Genomic DNA, 13,432 nt, shown 5'->3' on the forward strand with positions numbered 1-13,432 from the left:
GCCGAGAGAGATTAATATGCGGATGATATGGAAATAGAAGAAGGTCAGACTTACTGAGTTGTGACCAGAAGGCAGTCAAATATCTGGTTCACAGTTGGAACAAGAGCATTGAAATAGTTGTAAGAGTACTTCTACAAGTGAATTCTACACATCTGCCGCATCCTGAGATCCCATGGCATGAAGTCTATTTTGCGACCACGGACTCAAGCACATTTAAGAGCTTTGGCATGGTGGTGGATGTGATCGTCGATGAAGGTCGAAATGAAGTAGTAGGAATGGTCATAGCCAGGTTGCATCCGAAGCACCAGCGGGGCATTTGCACCCTTGCAGGCATCCTCGAAGTTGTGGGGCAACAGCTGATCGTGAAGGAACTTGTCATCCTCTCCCTGTCCAGCAAAGCATAGTTTTCGGTCATTGGTCTAAGACATACAATATGACCGATGGCATAGTCTATAAGCTTCCGAGAATTTGTTATCAAGGTTTGAGATCACTATCTTCTAGATAGAATCATGTTCCAAGAGTTGACAGCAGTTGATTACTGGCAATTACATGTTCTAATTACATTAACGATCTGAACACATATTTACTGTAAACATATTAATCATGAATACCTGTACAACTCAATAGAAAAAGAAAAGCAACAATTGGTACAGATAGCAAACACTCAAAAACAATCAAAATACTATAAATACCTGGTCAATTAATATAGGAGTCGAAATTTTGCTGCACTTTTCAATTAACAAGGTGGCATCATATTCCTGAGAGGAATTAGAAAGGCGCTTAAAACCCGAAATCAGAAAAAGAAGGAATACACTGTTAACATTCTCAAAGTTATAAAATCAACCGAGGGGTCTATTGCAGGGATCTCACCTGCCAGTCAGATTTATCGCTGCCCAAATAGTTTGAAAAGGCCTTCTGGCCCCATGGGCAGTTTGTGGGATTGGTGATAGGTGCAAAAGCAGAAACTGCCTGAACAAAGTATCAAATAATGAGAATGATGAATGTTGAAAAATCAAATCAAGTATTCTACTTATTCTTGAGTTGAGTATCAAGTCCACAGAATACCTTATATTTTTCAAGGTTTTTCAAGTAAATGGTCAGCGCACCATGGCCACCCATTGAATGCCCAGAAATTGATGCCCTTGATGTATCAAGTTGTTCAAAATTTTCACTGAGGACTTTTGGTAGCTCCTTAACGACATAGTCATACATACGCCAATTTTTCCACTTCTCTTCCTTAGCATTTAGATAAAATCCAGCACCTAACAATGGAATGAAATATAAGGCACACAAAAATCGATAAATATACTTGTTTCAGAATGTTTGTGTAGTAATTGTTACTCGGTGAGAAATTGAGCAAATACTAAGCATTTCTCAATATCAACCCGTGTCTTACTGAAAGTTCAGTGTTCCAGTATACCAAGGAAGCATAAATTTTCCTTATTTATCAAACATATGATTGCAGTAAGTTCCAAAGTTTATGTCAGGATTTGAAGTTTCAACTGGTACCCACTGAGGTTGAAATGTATAAAAATTCAAGGAAATATTGCCCCCAAGGAGTTAAATAGATATCTTAACCAAGGTCCGCAATACCGTACCGTACCGTACCATACCAGAGTTTCGACCTGGGCTCGCTACAGTGTCTGCTACAGTGCTGCTACAGTGCCGGACCGGTAACAGGCGGTCCGCGTACCGGAAGCCTGTCGGACCGGTACGTACCACCCATACCGGGCGGTACAATCCGGTACTGCAGACCATGGTTAAAATATACAAAGGCAACAGTAAAGTGTGACAGTCGATGATAGATCAGAAGAAAAAATATATGAGAAAGTAGTAAATTCATTTATGTCTCGTAGAATAGTCAATGAATGATTGCATTTGTTAAAATTTTTTACAATTATAGGTAAAAGCAATTGCCTGAAAATAATAGAAAAACTTCAGAAAAGGTTTTAAACATATCCAAGGAAGACATATAATGTATGGGAAAGAAATCAAGTAAGTTAACTCGCATTGCAATTGTAACAAGAAGGATAGAATCACATTATAATTGCAAGGAGAGAGATGATGATCAAATATGACTTTATTGGAAACAATAAGCGAAGCTAATAACATTGCCCACAACAGAGCTCAACATGAAACATCCATGAAGCAAACAGTTAATGGTTGGAAAATCAGAAAGGATTGTTCCTTGCCATTGTAAATTTGTGATGTAATATTAAAAGAATCTCCTATAAATAAACAACAATTACTTATGAGCAAATGTATCATCTTTGCAAGTTTTTCTCAGTTTTACTGATACTAACATATTCATTGAATAGGCTAAAATTTCCATGTTTTATTAAATGAGAAAAAATGTTCAAACCTGTTCCAGCGTCCATACCAAATGAGGCTGAAATTTTGTTTTAAATGAGGCAGGTTCAACCTATGAAAGATAAGCACCTCAGCAATTATAAACCACAAACATCCACAGAAGAACAAAGAATCTGTATAATAATAAATTAAATCTTATAGTGGCAATAATCACTTCATATATGAATAAAATGATTTTTTCAACATGTCAAACTAGGCAAATGCTGTTTGAGGAAACTGTATATTGAACTGCAATCTGACACCATATGCTGGTGTAGTCTCTTTAAGATCCCTATGATATCCTTTTCACATATTGACTGCAAATATAAGAAATGCATTTCAGAAAATTGTTATATTTTATCTGCAACAGCTACTCCTCTTGGTTTCATACATGTAGCACATCACTTTTATCCCATCTCATGTCTTGTGCAGTATGATAATGAGAATCACACAACATGGGCTAATCTTTTAGTATACAGGTTAGTTCTAAGAAACAACCAAATTGGTGCAACAAATAAGTTCAAATATTTTATTATCCTAACTAGGTGGCCATCTAATAAATAGGAGGATACAGATGCCACCAGATGCATAATTTTACTTTAAAACTTGAAATAAATCATATGTTTGCAAAAGCTTGTGCTTTAAAGCAAAAGCAGTAAGGGACTAGCCTACCAATCAATTTCATAAATCCTTTCTTACCATGTACATCAATTAAGTTCACCACCAAGAATCCTAAAGCCATATTGTCCTCTCTCAATGGGCACAGAAATAGCTAGTGTATTAAAACATAAAAATAGTTTCTACCTTTTAACAGATTTATCTCCAAGTTTCTAACTCCTTTGTTATCATAAAAACAGTCTTGATTGCTGCAGTCCCAGCTTCATCCTGTGATCATTTATAAGGAAAATAAGTAATTTGAAGTTTGAACATGTATCTTATTGCTTGGCCCTCAAAATAAAAACACAAATCGTTTTACAGTATCATTGAGCATAATTAGCATACTTGGCTTGACTCTTTTCCGATCCAGAAGTGAATGTCATAAAGGTAGGTGCCACCTTTGCCAGTTGTCTGAAACAAGCAACTCACCACATAAAAAATATGAAACAGATAGCAGCAATCAAGGTGTAGAGTCGTCAAGCACATTTGTAGTTAGCCATTATGGATGATTCTTGAGAGATCAGAGCTAAAACAACTTCACTTCTGAAATACACCAAGTTTTCATTGTCGAGCAACATTTCAATTTATTTAAAAGATTACATTTTTATACACCATGTGAAGACATCTAATGCAGTTTTAAAAAGAGAGCTAAAATATCAAATAATTCCACGCTTCTGATTTAGCTTGAAAAATTGCCAAACAAAGTAGACGAGATGATGAATTAAACATAACAAAGAGAACAACTATTGACAAGACCTGATAGACCTACTCGCACATTAATTTGGAAAGGACAGGTCTCAACCAAATGGTTCTAAATGCTCAAGTTATTAGTAGTAAGCCCAACTAGTCATAGTAACCACAAGAAGAACCAACATCACTGAACCATTAGGGTGTTACAATCTTCCCAACTCAAGATATAATAACCTTGTCAATGCCCAACAAATTCATATCTAACACAGAATTCATTATTTTTCAAAATATACCATCTCGTAGCACAAAATAAGCCATCTCAATACATGGTGACCCACATGAAAAGGCTCAAGGAGTTGTGATACTAATGATCCAACAAACTATACCGACAATTACATAATCATACTTAATTTTAAATCCTTTTTTCCAGATGAACAATGCAATATGAGAAATAGGTCACATCCTTGTGACTGTCTCATAGTTAATCACCTTCACAATTGATAATGCATCCCAATTAATGGTCACAAAATAACCTTACAACCAAGAACCAGCATGTATCTCTTCAAAGATCATTATGATTAATTAAAGACTTCATTTTCCACCAAGAAATAACAACAATCCATCATCATATCCCAAACTAGTGAACTAACTTCCCAAATTGGTGCACCCTTCTACAGATTGGTGCACCCTGCTCCTGGTCAATTCAAAAAATTCAGCTAAAAAAAGCCTATATATATTGATATGAGCTTGGTCCTGGTTGGTAAACAGTATCTCAGTCAAAGAATGATTCCTATGGATTAGCACAAGGGAGGACTCTTTAGCTTTGAAAAGTAGTAGACAACTCAATCCCAGTTGGAATAAGAGTGGAGCAATCCTTACTCAAACTGTTACAGTCGATTCAGGCAAGGAGAACACTGATCAAGGCTCTTCACTCAAACCTAGTGGTAGTAGATTTAGACTTTATCTTTCTATTCTTATTGTATATAATTTCATCAATTTTCTTTGTAGCTATATTAGAATGTAGAGTCCTGATTTGAGTTTATTCGATGTATAAATCAAATATGATTATAAAATAGGTTAGACAAATCCAGCCATGAGCCATATTTGAAGAGTCCCAGAGGACTCTATTTTCAATGTTGGTTGATGACAAAGTTTTCTCCCATACAACCTCTTAGTGAACATATATCAGAGGACGTAAACCAAGAGATCATGCTTGGTTGTTATTTTCCCTTTTATGCAACAAAGTTAATTTAGTTTGATGGTGATCTCTGTTTCTTCCTTCTTTTTCTTCGTTCTCCCCTTGGAGGCATATTCTCCTCTTTAAATTGGATAATTCCCAGATAGGAGAGTCATTTCCTATCAAAATCATGCCAATAAACCTATCCAAACAAAAAAACAAAAAAAAAAAGATAACAGAATTTTTTTGTTCGGTTGAAACTTAAAAATTTCTTTTTGAGATAAAATAATTTCCAAGTTAACAAATTAAAAAAAAAACTTAACAGTGCTCTATATTAAAAAATTATTTACAAATGTAATTAAAATATTAACACCGAATTGACTCTATTTTACGAACTAAAAATAATGATCTATGATAATATAAATTCTTTAGTTGAAAAGTTCAAATTAGCAGTCAGAAAATACGAGTGAATTTTGTATAAGTTCTAGAAACCGTAACTTGTACATGTGAAGAACAAAGCAACAGTTCTCAGGCAAAGAAAGAAAAATAATGAGAAGATAACAAAAATTACCTGTAAAATTATGTATGAATCTCCAGAGTAGAATTTACCATAATCAGACTTTGGTATAGGCACTGGTTGAAAGTTCTCAATACGCCATATTTCTGTTCCTCTATGCTATGTGGTGTTAAGTAAATGCTCACATTAAAAAAACAAAAGATACTACAAAGAAAAACAATTTGAAGAGTAAAAGAACAGCTAAAAAATTTGGGCAACCAATAGTGACAATAACTTGCCCACATGGTGCATTTTATAACATTTCTTATAAGGATACACTTTGTGTCCAACTCCCTGAAACGCAGGATCAACATATTTTGTAGAACTAGACATTGTATGCTGAAAGATTTTATACTACGACAATGGAACAAGACGTCTTCACAATTTCAGAATGTGCTCAGAACACTGAATAATTGAAAAAAGCTGCACTCAGCAGAAGAAAATAACATAATCAATAATCATCTAGAACTAATATGTACTGTGGCCAACTCATCTACAGGTTTTACCATAAAAATTAAACAACAGGTTGCTGGTCAACACAAGTCAGCTGTGCAGTAAGCGAATCATTAAACCACCAAATTATATAAAATAGCATTTCTATAACTTTTCTCAAGCAGGACGGATAAATGTACATGTGGGAACACGATATTTTTTTCTTACAACACACATGAGAAACGTTAACGAAAGAAAAGCGAAAAGTGTCTTCCATGATTCATCATCATCGTCTTCATCTCTTCTCCCACACGCAGTAGTCATTGCCAGAGGCAACGACGTGGAAGTTGGAAGGAACGAGATTCCCCACGTCGTATCTTGAGCCTAGCTTTGTCAATATCTTCCCATCGATCATTGCCATGTAGAGGTCAGCATCAGAGGCCAGAATGTTGAGAGCGCTACCCGAATGAATTCCATTTCGTGTTCTGGTTTCAGCCAACCGAGTTGTTATTTTGTGCTCCTCTCAGATGTTGTTACATGCACGTTTCTCCTGTGCCTTTCCATGGTTTCATGATAAAATAATATATGCAGTCGAGTATCTTTGCTGACAACTCCTTTTCATCTTGTGATTTGTCCGCCCCAACCTATTGATTCTGAGATGAGTACTTTCTTTAGAGAAATAGAGAAGATTGACTGGGAAATTGGGTCTGAGACAAATTAAGTTGTGTATATACGATGAAGCATGAGTTGTAAGAGAGAGGTATAGATAAGATTCATAATGTTTGAGTTTTGGTGCAGTCAATAATGGAGAAATCGAACGTGATATTGAGATGCATTATTACTTTGATCATCGGCGTCGATGAGGAGGCCATATGCGAGGAGACATAAACCATGTTATTTAATCCCTCCCCTTTTTTCTCTCAAGTCAAACGATTAGTATATTGCATGGTGTCAATAAACCTTATGCATGCATGCATGGTTGAGTAGTAGTACGTACTTATGTAAAGCTTCCCTTTTGATTCGTTAACGAAGATTAGTGTTAGCTTATTCCAACAATACACTAACATCTCCTCTTAAAATAATTTCGAATATTGCCTTTTTTTTTTTTTTACAATTGGTATGATTAATCATAGTCTCTTCTTTTGAGTGTTAGAATTGAATGCATGCATCTGAAAGCCAAATTTCAAATGCATGCATGCATATTTACGTGACGTAAAGATATGAGTTATTTTTCTTTTGGTCGACACTAGAGATGATTTCAAATGCATGCATGCATGCTTCAGATTTATTCTTGACTCACATCTCGGCCACATCCGACGCCCGAGTCACGTCTCTGCTAGCCCCTTGCCCGAGCCGCTACAGCTCGGTCTCCGACTTGCAACTCGTCGTCCGTAACTCCGAGTTCTGGTTTCAGCCAACCGAGTTATCTTCTCCTTCAATCCCTAGTCGAACATGTGATCGTAGAACTGCACACACGAATATATAATCGTCAGGCTATAAAACTATTTGAATCGAATGTTAGGCAGAAGCATACTTACGATGGAAGGGCCTCCCGGATGCGTGAGTATATAAGCGTAGCCTTGCATGACCTTATCAGTAAGGAAAAGGCCACAACCTTTGCGTCGAACCGGTATCGTGGTTGTCGACGAAGGTGACAGCCTTCTCTGGCCACTACCGCATCATGATGGGCGCGGGCGCCTTCCCTTGGGGATCACGCATCCTCCACAATTTACCTTCCACGGCAACTTGTAGTATTCCCTTTGTAGTGAAATCGAAGGTCGTCGCTGGGCCTCCGACCTGCTGAACCCAATTAACCAGCCCTCGGCGGTTGCCGTTCTGATCGTATGCTGGCTTCCCATCGTTTCCGTAAGCTAATGAACTCCAGATCTCAGCCACCACGAAGTTTGGCTGTGTCTGTTCGACGTAGATCTTGGCGATGCTTGAGTAACCCTTGGCAAAGTTGAGCCTCCACCCGTCGAAGTCGATGTCAGTCTTGAGCCAGTTCAGCCAGTCCGTGAGCTCACGCTGGACCTGCGTGTTGAGGTGGTCGATGTTGGGAGCCGCCGCGAAGCCCTCGCCGGTGTCGAGGTTGCCGGTGCCGTCGGAGTACTGTGTGTCGTCCCTACAGATCATGTGTGGACACCAGTCCCAACAATACACTAACATCTCCTCTTAAAATAATTTCGAATAAATGCAAATTCTTCGCAATAATCAGAGTATTTCCTTTCTTTGGTTTACAATTAGTATAATTAATCATAGTCTCTTCTTTTGAGTGTTAGAATTGAATGCATGCATCTGAAAGCCAAATGAGTGTTAGAATTGAATGCATGCATCTGAAAGCCAAATTTCAAATGCATGCATCTGAAAGCCAAATTTCAAATGCATGCATCTCTACGTGACGTAAAGATATGAGTTATTTTTCTTTTGGTCGACACTAGATGATTTGTGGGCCAAAAATCCACAACTATTTGCATCACATAGTAACATTGATAAGATATGAATTTCTCCTAGTCATTTCTTGCTTTACAAATGATTCCTTTGGCTCTCGAGAAAAGAGGGAACCATTGGCCTCTAAATTAATAATTTGGACTACCAATTCAGGAAGGTCAGCCTTAACAAGCTAATTTTTTATGCTCTTAACTACAACATATCAAAATAGTCAGGTCAAAGTTGTGATTATTACTTGTAAGTGATGCATAAATATCATCAACAAAATAACAGCTGCAGATCGGTATACAGCTAGTGCTTCTTAGTACATGCTAGGATATAAAGATATAAAGCATGAAGTTGTACCACAATATTACTGGTAGCAAATAATTTTTATAAATACATCGCTAAAAGGAAAACAACAAATGATAAAATAACGAAGGTGTGGAACAGATCTTTCAGTCATTTGATGAGAAAAGCAATCCTGCTTCAAGTGAAAAAATTGAAAAGCTAAAAATAGCACAGCATTTTAACTATACAAGTATGTTATTCACCCTTCAATGAACTCGTACGAGGTTGCTGGCCCACTTGGATCAACTAAAACACTAAAACCATATCTCGGGGTTTCTAAAACACGGGGCTACGCTACATCGGTATGTGAAAAGCCTGGTTGATAAGCCCATCCCCAACCACTCCGCAAGAACGAAAGCGTTCCCACAATTATTCTAATATCAGCAAACAGCTAATCAGCCGAGTACTAATCGACGGCATGTTCAAGCTACGGCAATGTTTTCCTGGATACACTGCGTACCATCCAAGGGAAGTGTAAGATCCACACAGATCACAAATAACCCCGTGACGTGATCCGCCCACGCTACATCAGATGGAGGAGAAACCAACAACATACGAGAAACTAAAGTAAAACGAAGATCCGAGAATGGGAACGAGAAACAACCATAAAACCCTAGGTATCCGAAACAGAGGCAGATCAGAGAAAAATACCCATCTCTTCGGGCGTGGAGAAGTTCCTGCGGCCGGTGGGCTTGGCCTTGAACCTGCCTCTCCCCATGATCGACCGTGATCTGGCGCAAGCGATGAAGGATGGCTTCTCGGATTCTCTGGCGCTCGGTTGGCCGATCGGCGAAACCCTACTTACCTCGTCGCCCACACGCAACGACCCCTTCTCTCTCTTTCGCAAAGCTTTGATGGTTGCAATAACATAGTCAATGATCTACCTTTTTTCCCAGAAAGAAAATAAATCTCACCTTTTGGTATGATACAAGTAAAACTTCAACTATGACAGAAGAATGCGAGCAAATAGTACTTTCCCATTGAAGCCGCCTCTTGGCAGTTCCCCACATTGCCGTTGTCTTTAGGAATTTGAAGACCTTGCTATTTCAACCGATCAAGTTGCTAAAATGACAAGCAAAAGTCGCTATATAGTTCAGAAAGAGATTCAAATCTCTCCGGAGCCAAAAACCCTAAGAGAACTGTTTCCTAGGGTGCCGAATAATTGGTGTGAGATCAAATAAAACCATCCAGCGCTTCCTTCACTAATCGATCGATTTTGATCGCATGAATCGAAAACTTAACATAATTATAACAATGGACAACAAAAAAACCCTAGGCCGAGTCGGTCAACAAATCAAAGACAAGCCTTAATACGAAAAATGAATTACAGAGCTATTTAAGGTTTAAGAGAAGGCAACGTACCTCAACGTGCAAGGAGGACGAGCGGCCGGAGACCACAGGGGCGATCCCCAAAGCAAGGAGCAAGCGAGAGCAAGGGCTACGCTACGTCGGGGCTTCGGGGAAGTGGGTGTCTCCCCGTCTGGAGGATTATTTATATTGTGCGAACCGATTCGTGAGATCGGTCCGTTCAAACCGGAGCTCGGACGCATAGGTAGCCCAAATCTACTCGGATTTGGGCTCGTCAGAGACTGAGCTCGGTCTGTTCGAGTCGGTGCTCCGACCCAAAGGCAGCCCGAATCGACCGGTCTGGGATTTGGTGTCACCAGATCCTTTGGGTTCTCCTTTGGGTTCAACCGCGTCGAGTTGGTCAAATCGATCGAGCTATTTGTTTATGGTTGAACAGCGAGAGTTCTACATAATAAGGGTGTCACAAGTAGTTATTTTTGTTCTCTTCTATTTTAGCCTATCCAAAATCCGAGACGCAATGGGTGTAGGATATAAATTTATGGTATGCATGTAAGGAATAATGTCCGGAAGAAAATTCCTGGCACTGTGATACTTGTTTTTTTGATCCATCGTCAATTTAACTTGAGATAATTGATTTAACATAGTTTATATTTTGAGTATTATTGAATATGAAAGAGAGGGGTCGTTAAGTATCGAGAACCTACGTGAGAGAATAATTTTTCTGAAGGTGAAAAAGGACAAAAGATACCTCTGTCTCATATCTTATTCTTAGAAAAGATTGAAGTTTTGTTCAGAAAATTCTGTCCAACAACCAATATAGTACATATATGCAAACATCTAAATCTCATAAATATTTGTTTAGCTTGGTTTCAATTCCGAATGAGCCCACTAAAGAAAGATCCATAGACTTAAACGGTGAGGGTTACCAAAATCTTCATAAACTAAGGTTGTTTCAGAAGAGGGTCTGAATAATCCCTCAGCCATCAAAGATAACCAATATGCCGACTAATCCACGGTTTTTCCAGGAAAGAAGTATACGTCGACTAAAACGAAAGGTTTCCGAGATCTCATCGAAACGTAGATCATCCTTTCTGTATGATCGCCAAAAGAGGACCGATCGATCCATAGATCATCAAAGATCTCAATCCATAGATAACGATCCCTCGAATGAAACATGCATAGACAAGAGGGAGAGAGGTCAAGAAACCCTGCATCACAAGGGAAAACTACCGGACCTTATCGGGATCTTGTGGAAGTAGGGTTCCATCATAAAACAATCGTTCGCGATCAAAGAATCGGCAAAAGAGGAACGATAGAACCATAGATCGATCTAACGATCCTTCGAAAGAGAAATGATAAAGCTAGAAAACAACCGTTCGTCATTAAAGAATCGGGAAAAGAGGAACGATAGAACCATAGATGGATTTAATGATCCTTCGAAAGAGAAGTGATAGAGCTAGAAAATAACCATTCGCAATCAAAAACTCGGCGAAAGAGAAACGATAAAACCATGGATGATACTAACGATCCTTCTAAATAGAAATGAGAGAACTAAAGGATCAAGATAAAGATCAAGAAACCTATATCCGGCGTCATCTTCTTGTCCTCGTTCCGCTCTGCTCCGGCCGAAGGGGACAGAGGAGGAAGAGAAGGATGAAACGGAGAGAGAACAGACGGGTTGGTCGGTGCGCTTCCCCTACCATCTCGTTTATTTAAGTTGAACTTATCGCGGCCACGTCGACCTGGGACCATCATGAATCTTGACATTCATTTTTAGCCATCTGATCTGGTTCATGTTCACATGATCGTGTATAAATATATATATATATATATATATATATATATATTCGAAAATGCACATCGTATAATTGATGTTCAAATCAATCTGACCAAATAAGAAATAGATTTAAATAAGAAATAGAGAGCAAAGATAAACTGATCTCAATTGTTCGAAGATGAAGAAATCCAATGAGTTTATGGCCTTTGTGTCCAATGTTGGGCAGGAAGCCCACAAATAGTGGGCTAGGACAGCCCACACCCCCTCTTAATCTAACCCTAATTAACATTAGGGGGTATGGTGGCTACGTTTTAGAGGCAGAAAAAGGTTATAAAAGGGCAGCAACTTGACATCCTTGCAGCAGCAAAGAGAAAAGAAAAAGGAAGAAAAACAAGAGAAAGAAAAGGAAGAAGACAAGGACAACACATAGAGACTATTCTCAATCATCATCTCAGGTTAGATCAAATCTACAGTAGACTCTTGCTGTGATTACTTGGGGAGGTTTTAGATATTGTGAGCAGTGACGTAATCCTTGTATCCCAGTTAATCTCTTGTGATTGCTGCTAGGGTTTAGAGCAAGAGATTGAGATCTGTATATTCATTATTCTCATAGTGGATTATCTCTAGTTTGCCCCGTGGTTTTTACCCTTCTAATTGAAGGGATTGTAGTGATTTAATTTTTGTATTTGAACATGGAGGCCAATAATATTTCTCGCATGATTAGTTTGAATGTAAATAATTGGATGATATGGAAACCAAAAATGGAAGATCTCTTGTATTGCAAAGATTTGTATGGACTTTTGTAGAGGGATAGTGCAAAACCTACAACTATGACAGATGATGAGTGGAAGAGGTTAGATCGAAAAACAACTGGGTTTATTCGACAATGGCTTGATGATAGTGTCTTTCACCATGTTTCTATTGAAATTTCTGCATATTCTCTTTGGAAAAAGTTGAAAAATCTCTATGAAAGAAAAACAGCGGGCAACAAAACTTTTTTGATCATGAAACTTATGAACCTAAAATATAGAGAGGGTGCTTCTATTGCTGAGCATTTGAATGAAATACAAAGTATTACTAACCAGTTATCTTCTATGAAAATGTCTCTTGATGATGAGTTGCAGGCATTGTTACTTCTCAGTTCATTACCAGAAAGTTGGGAGACACTAGTGGTTTCCCTTAGTAATTCTGCGCCAGATGGTATTGTTACTATAAGTCAAGTAACAAGCAGTTTGTTGAATAAGGAATTGAGAAGAAAGAGTTCAACAACATCTCAGAATGATTCACATGTACTTATCTCAGAGAACAGAAGAATGTCAAAGTCCAGAAACAGTTCACGTATGGGTAGGAGCAAGTCAAGATCAAGAAAAGATATTGTTTGTTATAACGGTAGTGAGATTGAGTGGGTGATCGACACAAGTGCTTCTTATCATGCTGTAAAGGTTTGGCTTCATTTCCAGGAAAATTAGGTATAAAAATCTTTTTTTTTTTAGCATTTTATATCAACCGTAAAGGTTTGGCTTCATTTCCAGGAAAAAAAAAATACTGTAATTTGTTGCTTAGATATAAGAACTTGCATGTTAAATAACATGGAAGGAGAAGCTAATCTTTATTTTGACTGTTGGAAGGCTGAAAGTGAAGAGAGCTGCCAGGATAAACATCCCTTGAGAAGGGAAAACAACGAAACCAATCGGTGCATGTTCTGTTA

At 38.2% G+C, this 13,432-nt stretch overlaps 1 protein-coding gene and 1 pseudogene across 3 annotated transcripts; both read right to left on the minus strand.

Moving 5' to 3' along the window:
* Positions 1-7: 7 nt before the first annotated feature.
* Positions 8-10,008, minus strand: LOC135612233 (S-formylglutathione hydrolase-like). 3 transcript variants are annotated; one of them, XM_065108263.1, is made up of 10 exons: positions 9,291-10,008; positions 5,707-5,834; positions 5,445-5,549; positions 3,352-3,417; positions 3,154-3,234; positions 2,363-2,422; positions 1,066-1,262; positions 871-969; positions 693-758; positions 8-386 (listed from the first exon to the last, which is right to left on the minus strand). In XM_065108263.1, the coding sequence occupies exons 6-10, from the start codon at positions 2,376-2,378 to the stop codon at positions 204-206; spliced, it is 561 nt and encodes a 186-aa protein (XP_064964335.1). In that variant the 5' UTR covers positions 2,379-2,422; positions 3,154-3,234; positions 3,352-3,417; positions 5,445-5,549; positions 5,707-5,834; positions 9,291-10,008; the 3' UTR covers positions 8-203. The 3 variants fall into 3 exon arrangements, with proteins under 3 accessions (XP_064964335.1, XP_064964334.1, XP_064964336.1); XM_065108262.1 differs by having other exon boundaries at positions 5,707-5,852; XM_065108264.1 differs by lacking the exons at positions 5,445-5,549; positions 5,707-5,834.
* Positions 6,899-11,640, minus strand: LOC135612228 (alpha-amylase isozyme 3D-like; annotated as a pseudogene).
* Positions 11,641-13,432: the final 1,792 nt, after the last annotated feature.

The sequence above is a fragment of the Musa acuminata genome, chromosome BXJ2-5 (genome assembly GCF_036884655.1).
Source record: "Musa acuminata AAA Group cultivar baxijiao chromosome BXJ2-5, Cavendish_Baxijiao_AAA, whole genome shotgun sequence".
In the NCBI taxonomy this organism is placed as follows: Eukaryota; Viridiplantae; Streptophyta; class Magnoliopsida; order Zingiberales; family Musaceae; genus Musa; species Musa acuminata.

Coding starts and splice junctions, on each gene's coding strand:
- LOC135612233 (XM_065108264.1), bottom strand. Junction 970..1,065: donor AAAACCTTGAAAAATATAAG/GTATTCTGTGGA, acceptor TACTTTGTTCAG/GCAGTTTCTGCTTTTGCACC. Junction 387..692: donor CTCCTATATTAATTGACCAG/GTATTTATAGTA, acceptor TTTGCTGGACAG/GGAGAGGATGACAAGTTCCT.